This window comes from Aptenodytes forsteri, unplaced genomic scaffold, assembly GCF_000699145.1.
Source record: "Aptenodytes forsteri isolate BGI_AS27 unplaced genomic scaffold, ASM69914v1 Scaffold320, whole genome shotgun sequence".
Taxonomy (NCBI): Eukaryota; Metazoa; Chordata; class Aves; order Sphenisciformes; family Spheniscidae; genus Aptenodytes; species Aptenodytes forsteri.
This window is the reverse complement of record NW_008794890.1, coordinates 3,508,732-3,532,157: the sequence shown is the minus strand read 5'-3', so window position 1 is coordinate 3,532,157 and position 23,426 is coordinate 3,508,732. Positions and strand designations below refer to the sequence as shown.

The 23,426-nt window shown below is 45.6% G+C and overlaps 1 protein-coding gene across 1 annotated transcript; it reads left to right on the top strand.

Moving 5' to 3' along the window:
* Nucleotides 1-252: 252 nt before the first annotated feature.
* Nucleotides 253-23,426, top strand: OIT3 (oncoprotein induced transcript 3). The gene is made up of 9 exons (XM_009275090.2): nt 253-382; nt 2,420-2,794; nt 3,284-3,394; nt 7,736-7,858; nt 10,786-10,908; nt 15,709-15,869; nt 16,494-16,909; nt 21,452-21,551; nt 23,057-23,426. Exons 1-9 carry the CDS (start codon nt 253-255, stop codon nt 23,240-23,242), a joined length of 1,725 nt encoding a protein of 574 aa, XP_009273365.2. The 3' UTR covers nt 23,243-23,426.

Sequence of the window (23,426 nt, the reverse complement as noted above, 5' to 3'; positions counted from 1 at the left end):
CAGTGCTGCTGCTGTCTGTGGGTAAGGGGAGGCAAGGAGAGGCAGGTGAAATGGAGAGCTCATGAGGGATTGACTGGCGAATCTCATCAGAGGTTCCTGCTGCGGTTCCCTCTCCGCTGCTCAGAACTAGGGGCTGCTTGCGGTGGGAGTGAATCTGCTCCTCTGCATATCTCACGAATTATGACACTAGAGATTCCCTTCGTAACCCAGACTTGCACTCCCTGTGCCAGCTTGCAGCTCTGCAGCGCACTCATGACTGTGGTAGCTGCTCCTGCCTTTTATGCTGGATTTGAGGCCAAACAAAATATATCTATGGCTGAGGATGGTGTAAGGATGTTTGTCAAGAAAGATGTTATATTTGTGAGAAGGTACAAGATAGCATGTCAGTGAGACAGATATTTACAGAGGATGCAGCTAAATAAGGGTGACTTGAAGTCCATTCTCTGAAGCACTTGTAGCTCCCACTTTAAAGTCAGTGAAGCAGATCAAAATAATGAACCAAGAAGGTTTGTCTGCATCCAAAGCATTTAATAGAAACAATGTCTCCCCCCCCCGAATTGCATCACCCTATGGTTTAAACAAAACAGAGGGCGCGATTTTAGGACTTAAAAAGAAATGTGGTCTGGAAAGTAGAGGGTATTCCGGTCTAATGCATTTAATCAGAATGATTGGTTTTATTAGCTTAATTCTAGCAAATGGTAATCAATTTTCTTTATGCAAGACAGCATTAGCGTTCATTTTGCTTAATAGGGAATAGCTAGTCACTGGTAAGTGGTGCTTAATCAGGTATTAAATGTAAGTGAAAATGAAACCTCTGGACTTTTAGTGAGGAAGCTGCCAAATCAGGGTTAATTAGGAGAAAACTCAAATGTAATGAACACTTCAGTTCTTTTTTTTTTTTTTCCTCCCTATGGTGTTCTTACATTTTAATTGTTTGCAGAAGGTTCAGAAAGGCCTCTGAAAAGGGACATGCTCCTTGAGCACTGCATGAACAGACATGCACATACCAGGAGGTCCATGTGTTTATATCTTGCCCTTACAAACACTCACTTCACTCACAAACATCTGATCTCCTGTGGAGATCAGGAGGGTTTGTGAGCTTGTAAGGAAGACTGTGTAAAGAGTTGAACATTTTGCTCCCCAGAAAGTCCTGATTCAGACCTTCATGCTTTCTAGATTTTAAGATAACAAATAAAAAGATTTGGGGAAGCTGTTTCAGATGCAGGGAGGCGGCAGCATCACACAAAACCACAACAGATACTGTGAATCGTAGAGGTGGTTAGCATTTGGCAGAGGGAAGTGGGGGACAGAGTCTCTGAAGGAGACCAGGGCATATCTAAGTGGATCTTTAAATACAGGGGGCTGCCAAAATAGGAAAAGGAAAAGGAAATAGGAAATATTATAATAGGAAATATAAATAGGAAAATTCCTATTATAATAGGAAATATAAATAGGAAAATCCTATTATAATAGGAAATATAAATAGGAAAATTCCTATTATAATAGAAATTTAAATAGGAAAAGGAAATAGGAAAGACAGTGGAGAACAAAACCCCAGGTAAATGGAGCAGGGTCTCTTTCTCCTACCTTACCTCTCTAAACATACTCTCTTGGTTAGAGACAGCCTGCTGGGCTATAGATCAACTTCATGTGACCTGGGATAGCAGTTCTTATATTTAGCAGTTTAAAATCGTACCCTGAAGTGAGTAGGAGCTGATAAATTATGCTTAGAGATCACTTAAAATTATACAGGGGTCTAATAATTGAGATGGAATATTTTCTTTCTGTACACCTTAAATGTAGCATTCCTGTTGCATATCTTGCAATTCACATTTTAACTGATACTTTGCAAGGTGATCTCTGGCTTGTGGTTATGGCAACTCAACTGTGAGGGCTGACGCGGACTATGGATGGTTTTTTAAAGAGGCTGCATAACCTGTTTGAAATCTGGCTCTCTTCTCCAAGGCTTGTGGGAGAGTTACCAGACTTCAGAAGGGGCTTGCAGGTACTCAGTTAGCACTTGACCAAAGGGTGGATGTCCTAGGCTTGATCCAGTGCTCCCAGGACATATTTCCTATGGCAAAATCACTCCCTGGACCTCAAGTTTATTTATATTACATTTTTTTCCCCCTGTTGTACTCTACAGCAGCTAAACAGCAAGTCAGACTATTGCATAATGTTGTAAGAGCTCTGTTAATTTACTTTTTCTTCCAAGACATTTAAGCCGAGCTGTCAGAATTTTCCATAAGGCAATTAGTTAGCTGGTATCGCTGTTTCTCCCCGAGGATCTCTATCTATCACAATGATTCTGTTAAGAATAGAAAAAGAAATTATTTTGCGTTCCTTGCAATTATCAGCCAACAACTTGATTTGATATCTACCAGATGTTCTCTCTTGTCTCTTGCTGCATGTGTCTCAGCCCTGGACCCCTGCTCTGCCTACATCAGCCTGAATGAGCCCTGGAGGAACACAGATCATCAGATAAATGGTTCCCATGGCCAGCCGACATGCGACAGTCAAATCGATGGGGAGTGGTATCGCTTCACTGGCATGGCTGGCGATGCTATGCCTACCTTCTGCATCCCGGAGAACCACTGTGGCACCCATGCTCCCATTTGGCTGAATGGCAGCCACCCGCGAGAGTCGGATGGCATCGTCCCACGCCAAGCCTGTGCCAGCTTCAATGGGAACTGCTGCCTTTGGAATACCACGATTGACGTCAAGGCGTGTCCGGGCGGGTACTACGTGTATCACTTAACCAAGCCTAGCGTTTGTTTCCATGCATATTGTGGGCGTAAGTAACTGCTGAAATCGCTTTTCTGAAACCCATTCGTCCCCGTGATGCAGGAGAGGTAGTGAGCATCCGTATACCTGGGAGAGGTGGTGACTGGTTTCTGGCTTTCTTACCCAGAAGCGTGTCAGGTGATGCAGTGCAGATGGTGGCCTGTCTATAAGAGATCAATTAGACTGTTTCATCTCCGTGAATTCTAGCCGTTGTTCAGCTAGCGGAAATCTTCCGTAGCTGACCTGGCCGCAGTGATTTAATGCTCTCTGTGGGCCCGGTGGTTTGTCTTGGCATGCTACCAAAGCCAAAATTTGCGTCTCTGACTTACAGTAATTAAACTAGATTGTTTCTCATCAGCTTCAGTAGTTCAGCTTTCCTAATGTGGGCTAGGTCTGTAACTGATGGACTAAACATAGGGTGTGAAGCTGATGGTACAAATACGGTATTTTCATTGCATGCTCAGTGGTTTGTGCTGACAACATTCTTGCCATGCCCTAGATTTTTATGACATCTGTGATGTGGTGGATTGCCAGGGCTCCTGCCTGGACACCAGTGACTGCACGTGTTCCCTGGGGACAACACTAGGACCTGATGGACAGACATGTCTTGGTAAGGGTGGAAATAACTTGTGTCAGTTACTGATGCTTTCTTTCCCCTTTGTTTCATTGCTTGCATCTCAATCCATCATCTTACAAAGCAGTATAAAAAAGGAAAAGTATTCTGAGGGGAGTTTTTCCCCCTTGCTGCCTAGAATAGGGGGGAACATGTAAGTGGTTCCAGATCTCTCCCCGCAGGGTGAGATACAACATCCCATGATTGAATACATTCTGGTGCTGCTAGAGCTACGCATGTACAGAGGCTAGATTTGCTTTCTGCATGGTCCAGCTGCTGAAGGCAGCAGCTTTGCTGTCAGTAGCAGAATCTCTTTGCAAGATCACGGTACAGCTTCATTGGTATTCAGGAACGGCTGTGCAGTCTGTGATTAGAGATTTCCTCTCACCTGCCCTCTTGAATGCCTCTTTCCTCCAAGAAAAGTTTTGCTGGCTGGCGTAGGGCTAGCCACTAAGCTTCACCATACTTACTGCCCTTGTGGGGCATTGTCCAGGGCCTGGGGTTTCAGGAGAGCCAAAGGATTGCAGGTCACAGCACAGCCTCAGTGGTTCTAGGCAGCGTGACAAGGTGGTATTCAGGGGGCTGGCACTTGGTGACTGCACTGGCAGAGACTAACATGACCAGGAGGGAGGTGGAAGGCTGTAAGTGAGAACAGAGCAGGAAACATGGGCTTCAAGGATTTGTGAGGGAATCCCCGTGAACCCCTGAGGTGAGGACGGCTATGGTTGTGTGTGGTGCTAGGGGGAGAGCACCTGGGCTGCAAGCTCTTAGGGAGAAGACGGTCTGTGGGGCAATGCAAGGGACTGGGAAGGGGTGGCTGTTAGGGTGCTGCAGAGCCACACTGATGGATAGGAAGAGGTGGTGTGGAGGGAGGAAGGGGTGCTAGCGTTCAGGGGAAGTGCCCTCTCATCTTTGCTTTTGAGGCTTGATTTGGTGGAGAAGTTGAGAGCAGAGTTGGTCCAGCATGCTGCGTGGCAGATGAGTTTCTTCCATACGGACTATAGCTGACAAAGCAGGCATGGGTGGTTTCTTTCCTCACACTCCTCATGTCTGTGGGCATCAGGGTAGGGGCCGCAGTCGTTACAACCTGTGGAGAGAGCAGCCTGGCCCTGCTGCAGATTTACACTTGCTCACACCGATTCTACAGAACGGTTTTGCTAAAGCAGCTCCACATCTCTGCGGGTGAGAGTGCCTGACTTAGCTCTCTCAGCTAATTAAAAGTATCTATTGGCTGCTTCTCTGCAAGACTTCCAGGCACAAAAGTGCCCTTGACAAGCACCAGCACTCAATAAATATGTGGCAGGCTCGCAGGACAGGATTTCCTGCAGCAGGGAGGCATGCAGGAGTCCTGAGCCTGTCTGCATGTGCTGGAACTGCCTTCATCCCCTCACAGCCAGGCTGGGCAGGAATTGTGCACTGCTGCTTCTCTTCATGATAACCAGATGGCACAACACCTCAGCTGTAATGATCACACTGGTTTACCTGCCTGCAGCCTCTCTTGTTGTATGGCTCACTCATCTTTCTAATGACTTTCTGTTGTGCTGAGTAATTGCTCAATCACATATCTGAGAGCAACCTTGCCGGCCTTCCAGAGAAACCAAACAAATCTGTGTTAGCCTTTCCTATATGGAGAATATTCTTCCTTTCCCAGCTCACCTTAAGAGGGGGGCTGAAGATGCTGCAGTAATGCTAAGCAGCTCTGCCTGTGAACCTCCCTGTGCTAGACTGACTTCTCTTCAGTACATTATATGCTTTGAATCCCAGATCAGAACTGCTGATGCTAAGTTATATTTTCATTTGCAAACTTACTTAGGGGTTAGATTAGGTCTTTGACTTTCCATCATGGATCCACCAACTCAGTGCATTGCCCTTGACCTCTTGAATACCTGGATCCATGTTGGACTAAGCCACGGTTAAAATCAGTTCAGCACTCTCCCCACCCAGTCTCAAGAAAACCAGCCTGTGTCCCAGAGGTGCTGGTTGTCACTGGTGCGGAAGAGCAGGGACAGGTCTGCTGTGTGAACTTGGAGGACCAGCAAGGTGAATTGCTGGGTACAGCCCTTGACCAAGCCAAGCTCTAGGACCTTCTAACAGCATCTCTATGCCTTTGCCAGTAGCCCTTTCCCTCTTCACCCTGTTTTTAAGCAGCTGTAGTTTTAATTGTTAGATGGGGAAGTGTGGAGCTTGTCACATGTGTGAAAAGGTAGGTGTCTGTGTGTGTCTCCTGGGTGTGCTTCCTGCCTCCCAAAGCAGGGTACCAGCCATTTCTTTGGCTAAAAATACTCAATTCATGTCGCTTGTGGAAGGAGGCAACACCACCAGCTGCAAGCTGTGGGTACTGTGTATGTATGGGACCACTTACACCTAAGAGAGCCCATCTCTGACCTGTGTCTTAAAATGGTATTTTCCTTTTTTCTTGGTTTTAAGCTTCTGACATGTAGTAAATGGTAACTATTTTAGTGAAACCCCATGTGAACCTTGATTGATAACCTCAGCATTCTGGCCTGCCTAAGAGAAATCGTTAGTTTTGTGGCTCAGCAATAGCAATGACTGTCCCTTCCTCTCTATTTGATTCACTTTTTGCACGCAGAGATTAAATCAGGCTGAAGAATGAGAATCTCAGAGAACAAAGTAGCTTTCAAAAAAAAAAAAAAGACAGACATAGAGGAACTTTAGCCTTTAAAACAGAGCAAATTAGGAGGAATTTCAGAGCTATTCATGTCGCTTGTGGAAGGAGGCAACACCACCAGCTGCAAGCTGTGGGTACTGTGTATGTATGGGACCACTTACACCTAAGAGAGCCCATCTCTGACCTGTGTCTTAAAATGGTATTTTCCTTTTTTCTTGGTTTTAAGCTTCTGACATGTAGTAAATGGTAACTATTTTAGTGAAACCCCATGTGAACCTTGATTGATAACCTCAGCATTCTGGCCTGCCTAAGAGAAATCGTTAGTTTTGTGGCTCAGCAATAGCAATGACTGTCCCTTCCTCTCTATTTGATTCACTTTTTGCACGCAGAGATTAAATCAGGCTGAAGAATGAGAATCTCAGAGAACAAAGTAGCTTTCAAAAAAAAAAAAAAAGACAGACATAGAGGAACTTTAGCCTTTAAAACAGAGCAAATTAGGAGGAATTTTCAGAGCTTTACCAAGAGATTCAAAAGCATATGCTGTGCTTTTTCCCCAATAAAGGCCCTCAGCACCCTGGAGGGCTCTAATCTAGAGCTGAATGCAGCCAGCACAGAAACGTGACACAGGTGCTATTCATGGGTAAATTGCTTTAGGTTAGAAAAACTCAGTCCAGGCCTATTACAAGGTTATTCTGCAACCTTTATCCAGAGTCCGCTCCAGAGAGTGTGGGATGCCAGCTCAGGCACTCCTCTTTCTTCTGAGCTGGAAAGGTAGGAGCCACAGCTCTGTGGAGGGCAGCAGAGGAGCAGAGCAGAGCAGGGGGGGCTGTCGCGGGGCAGTGAGGAGCTGAGTCCTCAGAGGGAGTAGCTCAGAACTGAGCTCTTCATCTCATCTTTGGTACAGAGTGTCTGAGCAGCTAATGGTTGTGGTGGCCTCTGCGGCACCAGCGCCCAGGTTAGATTTCACCATGGTGAGCTGACATTTCTGTTCTGCAAGAACACCTGAGCTTTCCGGGACAGGGAGCAGTCAGAGCTGGGGCAAGAAGCTGAAACGATGAAATTTCTTATGTCATGACTTTTCTTGGGGAAGCTTCATGGGGTTCACTGAAATGTTTTGGTTTGATTTCAGCTTTGTTTATATGTTTACAGCTGTTTTTCATTCTTGTGTCTTTATTTTGAAATAAGGGTTGAATCATTTAAAATCGCTGTAGGGTAGTTGGCCACATGTAGCAGTAGCAGGTGTGATACAAAAATAGATAGGGTTTAGTTTTTACTGATTCTGGTATTCACCTAGTTTTACCATGCAGTGAAGTCATGTTAACTTCATTTTAATGTCTTTGTGAGTGGAGAATAGTTTAGGATGAGAAGATAAATGAAAACATGAGCTCCCTCAGTGTGTGGAACTGGTTTGGAATTTTCCTAGTGGGACTGTGTCCATCTTCACTCTGAAATGGCTGCTGTGTGCATGCTGTCTTTCCCCCCAGGTCTGCTTTGCTCCTGAGTTAGACGCAGCATGGCAAAACACTCTGCTACTGTCAGTAGCTAGTGGTCTTTAGCATTTAGTGGGGTCACTCATCTCTGTTGCTCTGATCCAGGTCATGAGGCTAGGAAAGCCAGTCCACGGTCTCACCAGCGCTCCCATGTAGCAGCCGCTTTTTGCCAGCCGTGTGTTTACTAGGGGGCACATTCTGACAGTGTGTTTTTTGCAGATGAAAATGAATGTGAGCAGAACAACGGAGGCTGCAGTGAATTTTGTGTTAACCTGAAGAACTCCTACCGCTGTGAGTGCGGGATCGGGCGCACACTGGGAAGTGACGGGAAAACCTGTGAAGGTGAGGTTTCTGCTATCACAATCTGCTGGAAAAGATATAAATCATTCCCCTTCCCTTGCAGCACTAGTTCTCTCTTGGCTCCTTGCAGCTGGGATTAAATGTCACTCATATCACTTCTGTGCTTGCCAGTGGTGGTGTTACTGAAATACCCTTCTAATCAAGCAGAGAAGAGTCTCCTTGGTGTTCTCCCTGCCTTGTTCATTTCTGTTAGGATTTGCTTGTATTTATCTCCATGGAGGGAGAGGCAGCAGTGGATCTGAAAGATTGGTTGTCCAGACAGAAATAGTTATTGCTGGAGTTGCTGGGATTTGGCTCTGGAGATTTGTATGACAGTTGTGTGGGGGCAGATTTAGCACTGCTGTTTTTTGACAGCTAGCATTAGGTATGGGGTAATGTCATGACATTAGACTAGAGTATGAGGATCGCTTAGCCTCCCAGGATAGAGATTGAGGAGGAGGGGATGCCTGTCTGTAAACAGAAGCTAGATTTGACATTAGGGCTACATTTTGACTGCTTTTTGTAAGTAGTTAGTTGCGGGCTCTGCTGTGTGCAGCTGCTACAGTTACTTCCCGGTGGTGGCACAGCCAGGTTGAAAACCCTTGATGAGTTTAGACTGGTAGCTTAGCAGGGGCTTAAAGACTAAATTGTAGGTTTGATCTGTTGTCACTAATAATGTACAAACATCTTTGAGCAGAAATATGAAAACCCAGCAAAAACTGACTTGTGCCTGATGTTTTCTGTGGTCAGCTGTGAAGAGCACCGTGGCCCCTCACAGGCAAAGCTGCTGTGTTGTATGTTCACAGATACTGTGGGGCTTCAGACAAGAATAATAGCTACAGACGTGCCTCACTTTTGAGCTACCTGATTGCCAGAACTGAATATATCTGCAGCCTGCATGCAACCTTTCATTAGCTGCTGTGTGGTAGACATCCGTGGTGCAGGGAGAGAGAGGGATTGCCATTGTATTTTTGGGCTGGACTCCACCCTTCTGTATGGTTCACTGACAGATGGCTCCAAGCTGCAGTGTTTGTCCCTGTTTTCCCCCTCTATGATACCAAAGCACGTTTCATCTCACTTCTGTGAAAATCTCTCTCAGCTCTGTTAATAAAACATCAGTCATCCAGACAATGACACTTCCCTGGGGAAAGCTGCTGTGCAGAGTGCTCCTTAAGTACTTGTTAAGTTGTGTGGGGCCGAAAGTGATCTGTGGGCTTTGTCCCTTCCACAACCAGCACTGAGCTGGTGGGTTGTCACGTAAACCAGCTGTGCTACATAGCAGTTTTTATTCCTGAGCACTGCACTCTTCTGACAGGGCTGGAATAGTCTGTGCTTGGAAACTCGTTTGTTTCTGCTGTTGCCGAAGTTGGATTTTAGGGCCTTTGATATATCATTTAATTTCCCCTTCTGTAAGAAGGATGGTGCTTTTCATGAGTTTAACAGTGCTGCTGGGGATTTTTACAATCTTGTTAGAGAGTTTTATTTCTAAAGATGTGCCCTCAGCTTTGTGAGCCATTAGAGTATGTGATTTACTTGTGAGCTACCTCACAGCTGTTGTTAAAAAGAACAAATGCAAGAGATTTAGCTTGATTACATGAGCTGGTGAGGCTGAGTAGGGTTAAGAGTATCTCAAAATTTCCCTTATAATGCTTTACCTATTACTTTGACAAGTGTTCAGGCTGTTGTTTTCCATGCAATGTGTAGGGTTGAGAAGGGGATCTCTATTCTTTTATTTACGTTTCAGTGAAAACAGTCATTTCTGATGGCCGGCTTAGGGAGAAATATTTTGTATTTATTATTTGTTTATATTACATGTACTATTGTTTTACTGAGAACATCTAGCAGTATTCATCCCAAAGGGTTAAAAAAATTAAGCAGTGAAGATTATTTTTTTTTTTTTAAATTAAAATACTCTGTTATTTTCTTTATAATAGAAAGCCAACAACAACCAGAAATGGCCTTACTTGCCTTACATTCTGAAGATTTGAAAATCTATTTTGATGACCTGTCAGGCTCTTTTCTGCAGCTGTAGTGGCTAGGAATAAGTTTTACACAAAAACACAGATCCTCAGAGAATTGCCTCACCTGAACAGAAAAGATGTCAGAAAAGGCATGACATCCCTCAGTTACCTGTGCTGCCCTCTCTCCTCTGCACTTTAGAATGGGGGAAAGTTAGGAGGGGAATCAACCTTACACTGTGAACTTGTGTTGTTCTGTCCCTGTGATAATGCACTTCAGGGCAGCCAACCTCTAAGCCTAAAACTGACAAACTAACAAAATTCCTGCTAAACAAACTCCTACGAGCAGAGTTTCATGCTCAGCCTACAAAGGGAATGCAGGAATCCAGTATGCCCACCTCCATCACAGCTGGGAAACCCACAGGCAAAGAGTGCATCATCTTCTCTGTGGTGTTCCCTGATGGGAACAGGAGCTGGCTACCTGTGAGTCTGTCCTCCCCAAGACACCTCCCCTGCAAATCTCAGGGCTTTAATTCTGGTTATGACTAAGGGAGTGAGTATGGTTCCACATGGTAGAAGTTTTAAGAGGATTTTCCTCCCACCTTTTTGAAGTAAGAAACAACATAAAAATTTAGTTTAAGAGGACGTCTCAGAAGTTACAGAGGGCTAAGCTGAAGATTGCCTATTCAGCCTTCTTATGTATGCCAGTTACCAAATTAAATCACATGCTGTAAGCTTTTTCACAGAATTTCTCATTAACTTCATGGTGAAATGACAAACATGGGAAATTGTACAATTAAAAATAGGTTTCCACTGCATTTTCTTAGAAGCAAGCTCTCACCGTGCTGTTGCCTTTGAGCTCTGTGTTGGTCATACTGTTTGTGAGTCAGCCAGGAGTTTATGTTGGGGCCTGCGTAGCTGCCACGCAGCTGCCTGAGGAGCAGGGTGCGCTGATTTTCCTTTCCTTTCCAGAAATTGAAGGCTGTCACAATAACAATGGAGGCTGCAGCCATACCTGTATTGAAGTGGAAGACACATACCAATGTGAATGTCCGAGAGGACTTGTTCTGTCAGAAGACAACCACACTTGCCAAGGTAGGTCAACAAAATCTCCCTCACAGCCTCTGTCCCCTGGAAGTCAGAAGTATGTCTGAAGGAACTTTTCTTCTTGTTTTTGTTGTGTTCCCTTAGTCTGTCCTTTCCAGTTTGGTTAATGGAGCTTTGTCATTAATGACAGATCATCCAAAACTGAGAGCCTGGAGACATTGCTCTTTTAACCAGGCAGGAGAACAGAGACACAGGACCCAGCTGGGTGCATCTTGTATCACAGGCAGTTTTGGCAGTGTTCACTTACAATTAAGATTGCTTAACATCTCCCATTATATTGCTCTGCTTTAGCTGTGTAGGCCTTTGACAGATTTATGCTATTAGAACTGAAATTTTCCATGCTTCAAACTGGGCTTTTAAAATTTCAGCTAAAGTGGTTCAGTCCCTTCCAAGAATGGGGTTAAAGAGAAAGGGCTTTTTTTGCCCAAGTATCTCGGTAGCCATTCCGGTAAGCATTCCTATGTCTTGAAGCAGGGCACTAGTTCTGATACTAGGTGTTTCTGCTGTCCCTTGGAAAAGTGCCCAAGATAGCATCTGAAAATTGACTGTTGCTTCTGCTGCATAAAAGCAAGGGCAATGCTATCCTTGGAAGACCTTCCATCTGAACTTTACTCCATTCCTGTATGCAGGGAGTTCTTCTTGCAGACTCACTCGCACATGGAGCATGCACATGGAATAAACATGTTCCCTGTTTTGGGTTGCAAGAGCTGAGCGAGATTTCCTTTGCAAATACATCCAGGCTCCCAGGGGTCAGTTTAGCTCTGTAGCAGTGAGTGCAGGGAGCAGAGGATCAGGGAGAAGGTCCTGAGGGCATTGAGAGTTAAGCAGAGGGCCTGTAGCTCCTCATGCAATGGCTTCTTACAATCCAGGTCTTGCACCCAAGATTATTCTGGGTCTCATAATCCCACAGCTAGCTGAGCCCCTGAGGTGCTGAAAGCATTGTGCAGCCTGTGTCTTACAGAGATGATGTCTACTATGATCTGCTGCTGAAGGGACATTCAGTCAAAACTGTGTGTTGAGGAGAGCTATGTGGGCTTGTGAAAGGCAGAGGTAATGCTCTCTGGTGGGCCTCATTTGACTTGCCTGGCCACTTCTCAGACCTGTCAGGCTCAGCACAAAGCTGGAGAAGGCATGGTACTGCCCTGGTAGAGACAGACCTCATAGCTCTCTGCTTGTGTTCTGCTTTGGTGGCCCCATGAAGAACCTGTGTGGTTGCTTTCAGACATTTCCATGGGAATTTGCTAATGGGCTGGACTCAGGCCATAGCTAGGGCAGGATCTAAAATGCAATAAAAGGGAGTCTGTCATGGGCTAATTCACTTGCGCTTTAGATAATACCAATGAGCTGGTGTTACCTGGTGTGCTCAGAATCTCCTGTAGTCTGATGTGTTACAAAGTGCCCAGACATCAGTTAGAAGAATGGATCCAGACTTCATGGTGGCTGGCAGGGCAGGTATGCCTCAGAAAGGAAGTTGGAATGGTTCCACTTGATTAAATTTCTGCTTTTTAAGCTTTTTAGAAATGCAGGGCACAGTTTTCAGGGGTGAGCACTGCACACTTGGGATTCAGTAGTGCTTACTGCTCCAGCAGAGCCAGGTGGGGAGGAGGAGAAGGGGATTTCCAAGAGCTGTGATTATACTTACTGATTGAAGGTCTGATCGATGGATACAGGCCAAAAAAGAGCAAAGTTCTTCAATCCTGGCTCCCTGAGGCAACCCCAGCAGGGTTAGAAGGCCATGCATTTCCCAGCCAGTGTTTCTTCTTCTGAGGCTGCTAATGAGAGCAGCAGCACTGCTGGGTGCCAAGCTGGGGCTCGGGATATGGCATCTCATAAAGTGAGATTGCTTTTTCTTTTGCATTTCATGAATTTATGTCCCCACGCAGTGGTCTGCAATTTTGAGCAGATATGACAGAATATATCTGGAACTGTACCACACAATTTTTTATGGCATCTAATCAGGTTTATAGTGGTACAATTAACAGTGCACGGCAGGCACAGTTGCCTGGAGCAATTGGATCTGCAGCCTATCAACCCTCCCCTGCACTGTCTCTACGTTCAGAACAAACATTAATAATTTTCTACAGAAATCACAGCCTTGGCTGCAATTTTCCCACAAAGATACCAGCTAATGAAATGCTTGGAATTTTGCAGACCATCCTAGTACCCCATCTCTTTCTGATGCGTGATGGTGAAATGCTTTTCTCCCCTCTCCCATGCCCAAGCCTTGTGTGCAGCTAAACAGGGTACAATGGTGTAGTTTATTTGTGTTTGTAGCAGTGGTTCAGGGCTCCCCAGCACCAGAAAGCCTGTTCTACTGAACAGTCTGTGCAAAAGGATAGCCCCTGCTCCAAGCAGCTGTACTTTGAAAGGCCAAGGAAGGAGCCACAGGCTGGACAAGAACATGGTGCCAACAATAGCAGACAGCAAAATGAGAGTTGGACTTGCCACAGAAGCTTCCTACCAGGGTCAGGGTACTTGCGGGCATTGGTGCAAAGCAGAGTTTAAAGTGGTAATGAGGAGGCTTTCCCAGTACTTACAGGTGCTCTGCGGTGTATGAGGGTGAAGAACTGAAATGTCTGACCGGCAAAGACGGGGTGAGGCTCTCAGGAGCCTCGCAGGCTGGGGTGAGCCCAGGGCAGGGATGCAAGAGATGGATGCTGACAGCAAGTCAGGAGAGTGCAGCTCTCTGAACGGATGCAAGAAGTTGTGAATAAAAAAGGATTCCTTGGCACGCAGATAACTCATTTCTGCTGTGCATCTCAGTCCTGGCAGTTGGGACCTCATCACTTGCCCTGGAATAACATGTCAGCATATAGTCATGGCTACCTTGCCAGCTCCTTTTCAGCTCCCCCTACAATGCTGTTGCTGGCAGTCTGTCTTGGGGGTATCAGGCCTGTTCAGAGCTGAATCATGCTGATGCACACAGTCTCTCTGCTTGCAGCACCACTGTTAAATTGGTAGAACTGAAACACTGTTCTCAGTATTGATTACTCTTCTGTGTACAAATGTCTAGGGTCGTCTGAATTACATTACCAGTTACTCTGAGATGGTTAGTATAAGGAGTTTCCCAGAGTGTTTTCCCAAACAGTGATGAGTTGGCTTGAATCAAAAGTGGATCTGCTCACAGGTCTCCTCCGCCTGTTTCTATGCCCAGGTGGTGGAGTGCACACAGACAACTCCTGCAGTGCCAGAGCAGAGGTTAAATAGGTGTCTCCTCTTTCTTCCCCTTTGTGCCAATCAAAGACATTTAGAAACAGACATAGCCTCAACCAAATTGGTCCTGAACTTTGGAGAATTGCAGTTGTGATCCAAACTCTCTGCCCTGAATTACACCTTTATAAAAGCATTACATTTTCTAATTCATCAAGGAGTCACTAGAACAGTGAAGCTTTAAATCCAAATTGAGCCAATCAGTTCTCCAAGGGATATTCATCTCTGCATTGCACTGTGTTCTCGAAGTACCTTTGTCTCCTTGTAAGCTTTGCCATTTGACATGCTCGGTTACTCCCGCTTGCCTTCTACTGCTGATGGAGGAAAAGTTAAGGTAATTCTTAGTTCTTTAATTTTCTGTTCTAACCCAGCAATGTCATTATGAGACCACATTGCTTTGGGCACACTGCATACATTTTAGCATATCACCTTGAAAATATTAACTTTTAATAAAAAAAATACTCCCTGCAGGTACACAGTAGCTGTTACAAATAACCTTAGCTGGGACATGAGAATTTTTTTAAGGGGCGTAAAAGACATGTTTTAGCAGCGTGCCTCGTATCCAAGATCTAGAATCCTGGATTATATAATTAACTTGATCGAAACTAAGGGAAGGCAGATCATATGAATGTCAAGGATTGGGACTGTAATTAATTTTAGGAAAAAGCTTGGGGAACTAGTATATTTGCAAAAAGTTTTGTCATGTGATTTTAAAATATGATAAATGGAAATTCTGGAGGGGGTTTGTTTTTCTAGCTGAGAAGAGACCAGAATATATACACCAGTATGCTTGTCCTGTATCTGACTGAATAGATACATATACACCCAGGGAATATATATAGCAATTACTTTTTTATTGAAGATTATTCCGTCGTTTTTCCTTTTTCATTTTGTCCAATCTCTATGTTGTCTCCACTTCTTATGTAATGAAATTTTAATTTAAAAAAGTTCACGTGGAGATCTCTATTACAATTCAAAGGTTGGAAGGAGGTGGAATGAGTGAGCTAATTGGGTTGGTTTGTCGGAGCTGCTTTTATTGCTTATAAAAATATTATTATGGCATTTTGATGTTTTTCCATTTTAGCTCGACATCTATATGGAATTACTCTGCCTTGTTTTGACATGTTCTGGGTTTGATGTAAAACCTGATAAAGGGTCTTAAAAAATGGCTTTGCCTGGGGCGTTGTGAATTTGATATCCATATCTGGGAAAGGCTCTTCCCAGGACATATCAGTGCAAGAGATATCTATCAGACCTGTGCTGAGTATTAAGTATAGCTGGAAATACTGCATAGCTAAGTTTCTGCTGCGAGTGCAGCAGTCATCTTCATCATCTTTTGTGGTGTTGCTGCGCCAGGAGAATTTGGGGCAGTGGTAGCTCAGGAGGTTTGTGTTGTGTAGGTGGGAATGTAAGATAGGTAGTTAGATTACTATGGTTAGATAGTATCATAAATGTAGCATATGATTGCCCTTTCTTTCCCCCAATAGTAATTGGTATAGCCCTTCCCTACCTCCCTGACACTGATACTCCCTGATAGTTTTGTAGTGCAGACTGTTATTCTGGGGACTTTTCTTGTAGTTCCAGTGCTGTGCAAGTCCAGCTCTATTGAGGTGAGCATCCCAAAGGACCTGGTTGGAGGCCTGGACCTTTCCCTCATCAACACTTCCTGCAAAGGAGTATCCAATGGCACTCATGTCAACATCCATTTCTCCTTGAAGTCCTGCGGCACTGTTGTAGATGTATGTATAGCTGTTGCTGTCCTGTCTCTTGGGATCTCTCAGATTTGGGGACTTGGCTATGGCTTACTTGGGGAATAAAGTTGATTCAGCTGTACCGTCAGAGCAGTTTCCTGTGTTGCTGTGCAGCTGGACTCAGACTAGACCTTGTCCCGTCTCCTCTCCAGTGGTGTGTGTCTGTCAGCATGGGTACTGTTTTCTGCTCACCCCGCGCTTCACAGAGGCAGCTTCACCATCTTTTGGGTGCAGAAAGTGCAAGTGGTGTCACTCTTCACCCTCCTGTTGAGACAGAATCTGGTCCCCCAATAATGTTTCAAAGGTTATACTGGCAACTGGTCAGGAACCAGAGAGCTCATCTTAGCAGATGGGTAGCAATTGGAAGGAAATTCCTCTGCTTCATGCAGGAGTACAGTGCATCGAAGTTGACAGCAAACTGATAAAGGCCCTTAGGTCGTAGGTAAGGATGAACATCATTCTGGGTGCAGCATATAAATTCACAAGCTGTACTTTCAGTGGCTAGTTTATGTCTAAGTTTCCTGAAAAAGGTAAACTCAGCTGCTAGTCAGAACTCAGAGCAGTCTTTCTCAATGATCTCCCCTTTCCCTCAAACACCTTTCTTTGCTGCAGGTAATAAGTGATAAAATCATTGCCACCAATCTGGTGACCGGCTTGCCAAAGCAGACTCCAGGAAGCAATGGGGACATCATTGTCCGCACCAGCAAGCTGCTGATCCCGGTGACCTGTGAGTTCCCACGCCAGTACACCATCTCCGAAGGTTATGTGCCCAACCTCAAGAACTCACCCTTGGAAATCATGAGCCGCAACCAGGGCATCTTTCCCTTCACTCTTGAGATCTTCAAAGACAAAGACTTTGATGAACCCTACAGGGGTGCTCTTCCCACCCTCAAGCTTCGGGACTCTCTGTACTTTGGGATTGAACCCTTGGTACATGTCAATGGCCTAGAGACACTGGTAGAGAGCTGCTTTGCCACTCCCACCTCAAAAATCGACGAGATCCTGAAGTACTACCTGATTCAAGATGGGTGAGTTCCCTCCATTGCTGGCTATTAGACGGGAATTGGCAGTGGGGCCAAGTTGCATTGCCTGTGTGACACAGGAAACACTATCACTTCCCCACAGCAGCCTGTCTGCTGTGTTCCTAGCAATCGCCAGCAGCCAGGCCATCAAGCTGAAACCATCTGTCCTATCAAAAGTGATTGGGAGAAACACTGGGAAGCGGTGAAAGAGATTACTCCAAGTGCAGCCTTTACAGGACATGTTTCCCTGTAACTAGCTTTGTGCATAATTGAGTTGGCTCCAGTAGAAAAGATGTCCTTCCTGATATCCTCTCTCTGCCAGCCTGCAGAGTGCCAAACCAATCGGCACAACCCCTCGAAGGCTATGTGCCACTGCCATGCAGCCGCTGCAGCAACTGGAGCAAGTTTTTTAATTTTCCCATAATGGCCTTACTATAGCACGAGCCAGATGACTCCATGGCTGGTCCTGGTTGGAGCTCCAGGAGCTCCCCTTGCTTTGCTGTCTCTCTGATGCCTGTCAACACAGTAAGCTTAGGGTCCCTCAGTTTGGCTGTAATTTTCTGGGCATTTGGGTTTAGTGATCTTTCCAGGATATGCTAGTGAAAAACTCAGGGTGGATCTGTGGGTTCACTGTAACAGGTTTTGTGTCAGAGGTTTGGGGGGCATTGCTGTGGGTTCTGCTGTGGCTCCTAAGATGGACGCCAGTTTTCAGACACTTGTTTGGGTGCTAACATGACAATGCCATGGTGCAACATTGCTGTGGAGTGTTTGCAACACTTAACAACACTCTGGCAGCTTAACCAGACAACGCTGTGGAAATGTTCCAGTTGGGAGCCAGTCTGCTATCCTCTAGGGAGGAAAGTCCAACCAAAGTAATATCTAAGACATACCCAAGTGTCATAGCCCAACAGTCAAGGGACTGTGCTCACATAAGTCCTGTGTTCTGTCTGCCAAACCATCTAATGAGGACAACAATTATTTCCTCAGCTGCCAGGCTAAATCATCCACTGTTACAGCTGGTGATGAAAAGTCCTATGTGATTGTCTTGTAGCAGAAGGGTCTTGCAGAGTACAGTACACAAAAATACTGTTTTAATTTCCTTCTGACAAAGGTTTCAGCGTTAGCTTGCTCTCCCTCCATCCTAGGCTGCAGTTCTTCTGTGCCTGGACATTTCTGGGGTTTATAAGCAGATTTGTAATGGAAGGATTGATTTATTGACTCCCTGGCTTGGCTGTTCCTTTGAACCCTTCCCAGAGTCAAGGCTCCAAACATTCATTCATTTCCCACCATGAGTGAAAATGATGGGGTTCAAAACAGTGGCCAAAACCTGAGCCGAACAGAGAAGGCAGAAAATGTCATCTCTTGAATTCACCACAGCACTAGTTGGAGGATTTATGGCACCAGCAGCCCCTTTGGTACTGTTATCCTGCAGAGGGCATTAAAACTTCACCGAAGGGAGAAGTGGGCTGGAGCCGGCTGGCTGGAGCCTCATCCCGCCTGCTCCGCTCTCCAGCTGTCACTGCGGGCCCCAGTGTCCCCAGACATGCCAGCCCCCGTACATTGTGCTGTATTTAAATTGGACCACTCGCTTAGACCAAAGGCTAACGATGTGCTATTGAGCTAACTGGAGTTCTTTGTCTCTCTGTGTGCTCGCAGCAATTAAAAAGTAAAATTAGCTAAATACACTGCTGATTTGTCTCTGCTCCAAACAGTTCTGTAATAACCCAGTTTCCTTCCATCAACCCAGCCCCAAAAGCCCACGGCAATAAAGATGGGATTTTTAAATCAGTTTGATTATGTAGGATCAGATCTGCAGGAGTTAACTGCAGCTTCCAGAGGGAAACGCTGTTTAAATTTGAGAGGATATACCTTAGACTGATGGATGGGAAAATTCCCTCTCCTGCTTTCTTCCCTGCTAATTCCCTGCCATCTCCAGTCAGCAAGAGGTGGGAGCCTTCTTCTGTGGGACACCTCAACCCTCTCCCTGTGCTGATGTGACCACGCTGGAAATCAGGATTTTCCCAGATCCCTCCCCGCAGTCTCTGTAATACCCCATACTGCTGCTAGCCCAGCCAGCCAGCCCCAAAGCAGCTCTCCCACTTCTGATCTTGTTCTCGCTCTTTCTCGGAACAAAAATAAATAAAGGCATTGACAAATTGCATAGGTGATAAACATTGCAGCTCTCTGGGGCATCTGGAGCAAGGTCACGTCACTGAGGGCAATCTGTTGTAATCTGATGGGGTCAGGAGCTGCGATTTATCTAAGCATGACGTGGTTAAGATAGTTCCATTGCAAGGCTCATCTCGTTACACCTCGGGCTGCCTCTCATCTGTAGGCTGAGGTGGTTATTTTATTCTCCAAGCCCTCCTTTCTACCTTGCAACCCCCCAATAAGAGGGTCAGAGCTCAGCTCTCATGGCACAGCCACTCTCTGCTCCCCTAACCTGAGCACATTATGCACAGGAAAGGGTTATTTTCACCATATCCTGACCAGGGTCACTCATTTTCCTTCCACACCTGTGCTCCCTGCCCGCTTCTCACCTCTCCAAGGTGGGAAGCAGGGTCTGGGGTTTTCCTAGGAGGGTGGGATGAGGTATGGCTCCATGCACAATGCGAAAGGGCTTGACCCCGTGACTCAGGAGGTTTCTGAGCTCTTTTTGTCATGCCGCAATGCATTTGTTGGAACCCTCCGTAAGACATACTTAGGGGCATGGTAGGGGCTCCACGTATCCCTGGTTCCTCCTTGTTGTTCTTCCATTTTCCCTCTCCCTAGCCTCAAACCAGTAGGTTTCTTGCCACCAGTGTGGAGAACCTTTGGAGAACCTGGGATTTAGGAGTCAGTTTGAGCCAGTGTCCGAGAAGCATCGCAGTTTTTATGCTCACAAATGAGGACATGCCTATGAGTTGACTTTATGGCCTCAAAGCTTGGCCAGTCACTTATGAAAAGTCTTTAACTGTCATTCTTTACAATCAGATGCCTTCAGGAATGCTACTTTTAAAAGCAATTTTATCCTAAGCAACTTAGTAACATCTAGTGTTTGGCCTCAAGGGGGAGGAATCTGTGTCAATTTTTCTAGATACACAGTGTTAATTTATTAGCTCCCCTTGGATGACATTTATGTTTGCCTCCCAGGCAAGTTAACTAGACAAGCGCTGCAGACAGGGATATCCCTTAAGACTATGACCTCCACTGGCTGAGAAAAGCTACAGAAATACATGGTGGTGAAAATAATGCTAGGATCAGATGAATGCTTCGTGCTCCCATGAACATACACTGCTCTATTGCACGTAGCAGAAGGGTGATTCTGGGAAGGATTGCAGCAGGCTGCCGCCCACGGAGCCGACTCAGCCGAACAGCATAGAGATTTCCAAATACGTGTTCTAGTGAAAGCAGAGCTACATATAGATGTGGGGTTTGCTGCTGTTTGATAATCGAACATGCCAAATGTCAGCATTTCTGACAATGTCTTACATATTTCTGGTGTAAAGATGGAAGCTAAAGGTTGCTGCAAGAGTAGGACTTTCAGCTGTCACACCATTACCTCTTATATAGATGTGGGGTTTGCTGCTGTTTGATAATCGAACATGCCAAATGTCAGCATTTCTGACAATGCCTTACATATTTCTGGTGTAAAGATGGAAGCTAAAGGTTGTGCAAGAGTATTCCACCACCATTCTTTTTTTTTTAATATCTTGCAAAGTCCACATTTCTGGAATTAACTTGCTAGAAAGGACAAGCTGCATTATAGTGCAATATAAAAGTAGCATGTGGGCCTCTAAAAATGCCTAAAGCTTTGCAATAGGCAGCAGTAAATATCAAGTCACCGTAACTTTTTGTCTTGCTGTTTCTCTGTCAAACTCTAAATAGGCTGTAATAGTTTATAAATAGACTGCACCTGAAATACAACTTGTTATAAAAGTAGTTTATTTTCTTGCAGTTCTGTGACCTCTTGCATGACTGTGTAGTGCTAGTGATGGAGAAATTGAAATTATGTATTTTAGCTGTAGTGAATTTGAGCTGCCCGATCAAGTCCAGCAGGAAGAAAAATGTAAATGATGTAAAGCAAAGTAGATCTTGATTTTTTCTTAAATATCATTCGTGATATTTTAGTAATGTGGCTAACAGCTTATTCATTTTAAGTGTGATTTATGTGCATATATATGTGTATACAGAAAGTACATAGTACATTATATACCGTATAAAAGTTCTGTTGATCACTGCAGACTGTTGCACAGGAAGGTGAAATGAGGACAAACTTGCCTGCAGCCCTCTGGCAGTCCCTCTGCTGATGGGACTGGACCACGTCCTGCCAGCTCTCTGCTGCTGAGCTGTTCGTTGTCTGGAGATGCTATTATCATCGCTGGTGTTTTTCCCCATCATTCCCGAATTTTCTCCTGTGGCCAAAGAGGAAGTAACATGGATGGTAGCTTAGCTTGAGACAGCCAAGCCCTTCTTTCCTTTCTCTGGTTAAATAGGCTGGGATGTTTTTTCTCTTTCTTTTTCCATTTCTGGGAAACCCATTAAAGCCTCTCCCTCTGCTTTCCTCAGCTGCGTTTCTGATGATTCGGTGAAACAGTACACGTCAAAGGACCATCTTGCCAAGCATTTCCAGGTTCCTGTGTTCAAGTTCGTGGGCAAAGACAACAAGGTAAGCTCAAAACCCACCTCTTAGACATTGCATCAGCCCTGATCTAACTGGAGAGTCTCAGCACAGAGTTGTCTGTATTAGAGTGCAAAGGAGAGGAATGCCTGGCCCAAGGCAGATGCTGCTGTGCCTGTCCCAGCAGTTGTGTCTTTCAGGAGCCTGACACAGGTACTTTAGGAGACAGTCATGAAAAAAACTAAAATTAAATAAAATATGAAGGACAGTTGTGGAACATCAACGCCATAGCAGGTTAAAATCATTGTTGTTTCGAGGATAGTCTTAGGGGACCCTTGTACACTGAGCGAGAAAAGCGTTCCCAGTCACCAAACAGAAACCCGGGCAGTTAGGCACATTCCACAGTGTCCTATCTTTAAAACAAGACAGTCTAGTTTTGAATCTCTTCAACCTTATACCTTCTCTAGCTCTTGTGAGTACAGATACCAGGTTTCCAGATACAAGGCCACCATACTGTTTAATTCAATGTGAAACCAGGCCATCCAGGCTGGTGGCACTCTGGGGCAGAAGCTTTGTAGTGGGAGGACAGTTGAAGGATAACGCCATTTTCCTAATGCAAATAGCTCTTCTCTTCTGTGCTAGAAGAAATCAGGTCTTTCAGTCACTGTTGTTATGCTCAGCCAATGCCACTTGCTCCAAAAGGCATAAAGCTGTCTCTCCATCTCCTGGAGAGCCTCAGTAGGGTTAAAACGGATGAGATTTTTCAAAATTCAGAAATTTCGCTTGGCTGTCTGATTGCCACTGCTACCTCCAACCTGCATCCTCCTGGCCTGTACAATGGATTTTGCTTCAAACCTCACTGTTGACCAAACATTCACAAATATTTGCTTCCCTAACCGCTGCTTGCAGGGATCTTGCTTACTCTCCTTGTCATTTAGAGGGCAAGGAGCATCAATCCTGTCACTGTCTGCCTTTACTATGCAGAAAGAAAAGGCAGCTGTCTCTGCCCTTTGTGTTCTCCTTCTCCCCTCAACTACCAGTCTTAGCTCCTCATCAACCTGCCTTTTCCTCCTTTGCCCCTCAGTCTCCTAGCTTTATGTTTTCTCAGCTCATGTCAAATTCTCTCGCACGTTTCTATCAGTCCATTTCCTTGTGAGGCTTCATGTGTTCTTGGCCTGCTTCCTACCATGCAGCTCCTACCAGTCCATGCGAGCTCCTCCAAGCTTAATCCTGGCATTTTCCTCCCTTCCTCTGGAGGATCATTTCACGCCTTCGTATTTCCTGTCTAGCCCTTGGCTAACAGACAGATGCCATGCTCTGAGGTCTCAGCCAGGCACTCTGGAAAACGTGCCCTTTCCTGGGCACGTAAGAAGAGATGGAGCAGCCAATTTGGCTGTGGATGGCGATGGTGGTTACGGACCTTGTTGATGCGGGGACAGAAATGACTGTACCGTGGGAATCGTGTCACTTGTGCTCTCTGAGAGCTGGCAGCACTGCCAGTCTGATTCCCAGAGCTGTGCATTGACTTGGCCTGCTGTCTCGCCACCCTCCAGGAGGTGTTCTTGCATTGCCGCATCCTTGTGTGCGGGGCGCTGGACGAGAGCTCTCGCTGCGCCCAGGGCTGCCGGAGACGGGTGCGCAGGTCGGCTGCAACAGAGGAGGAGGAGGAGGAGGAATCTGGTCACGTGGCAAACCACATCCTGACAGGTGGCCCGATCAGAATCGACTTTGACGACTAACACCCACCCACTGGAACAGCATCTCTGCATGAGACCAACCTTCCTTATCAATGCCTTCTTTCATGGTTGTTTGAGAAACAAGAGGTCCTTGAACCTCAGGACTTGTTTCCCTAACCGCGTGATGATTACTCGTGAAGTATGTTGGGCACATGAGGCAGCCCTCTGAGTGCAACCCAGACTGCAG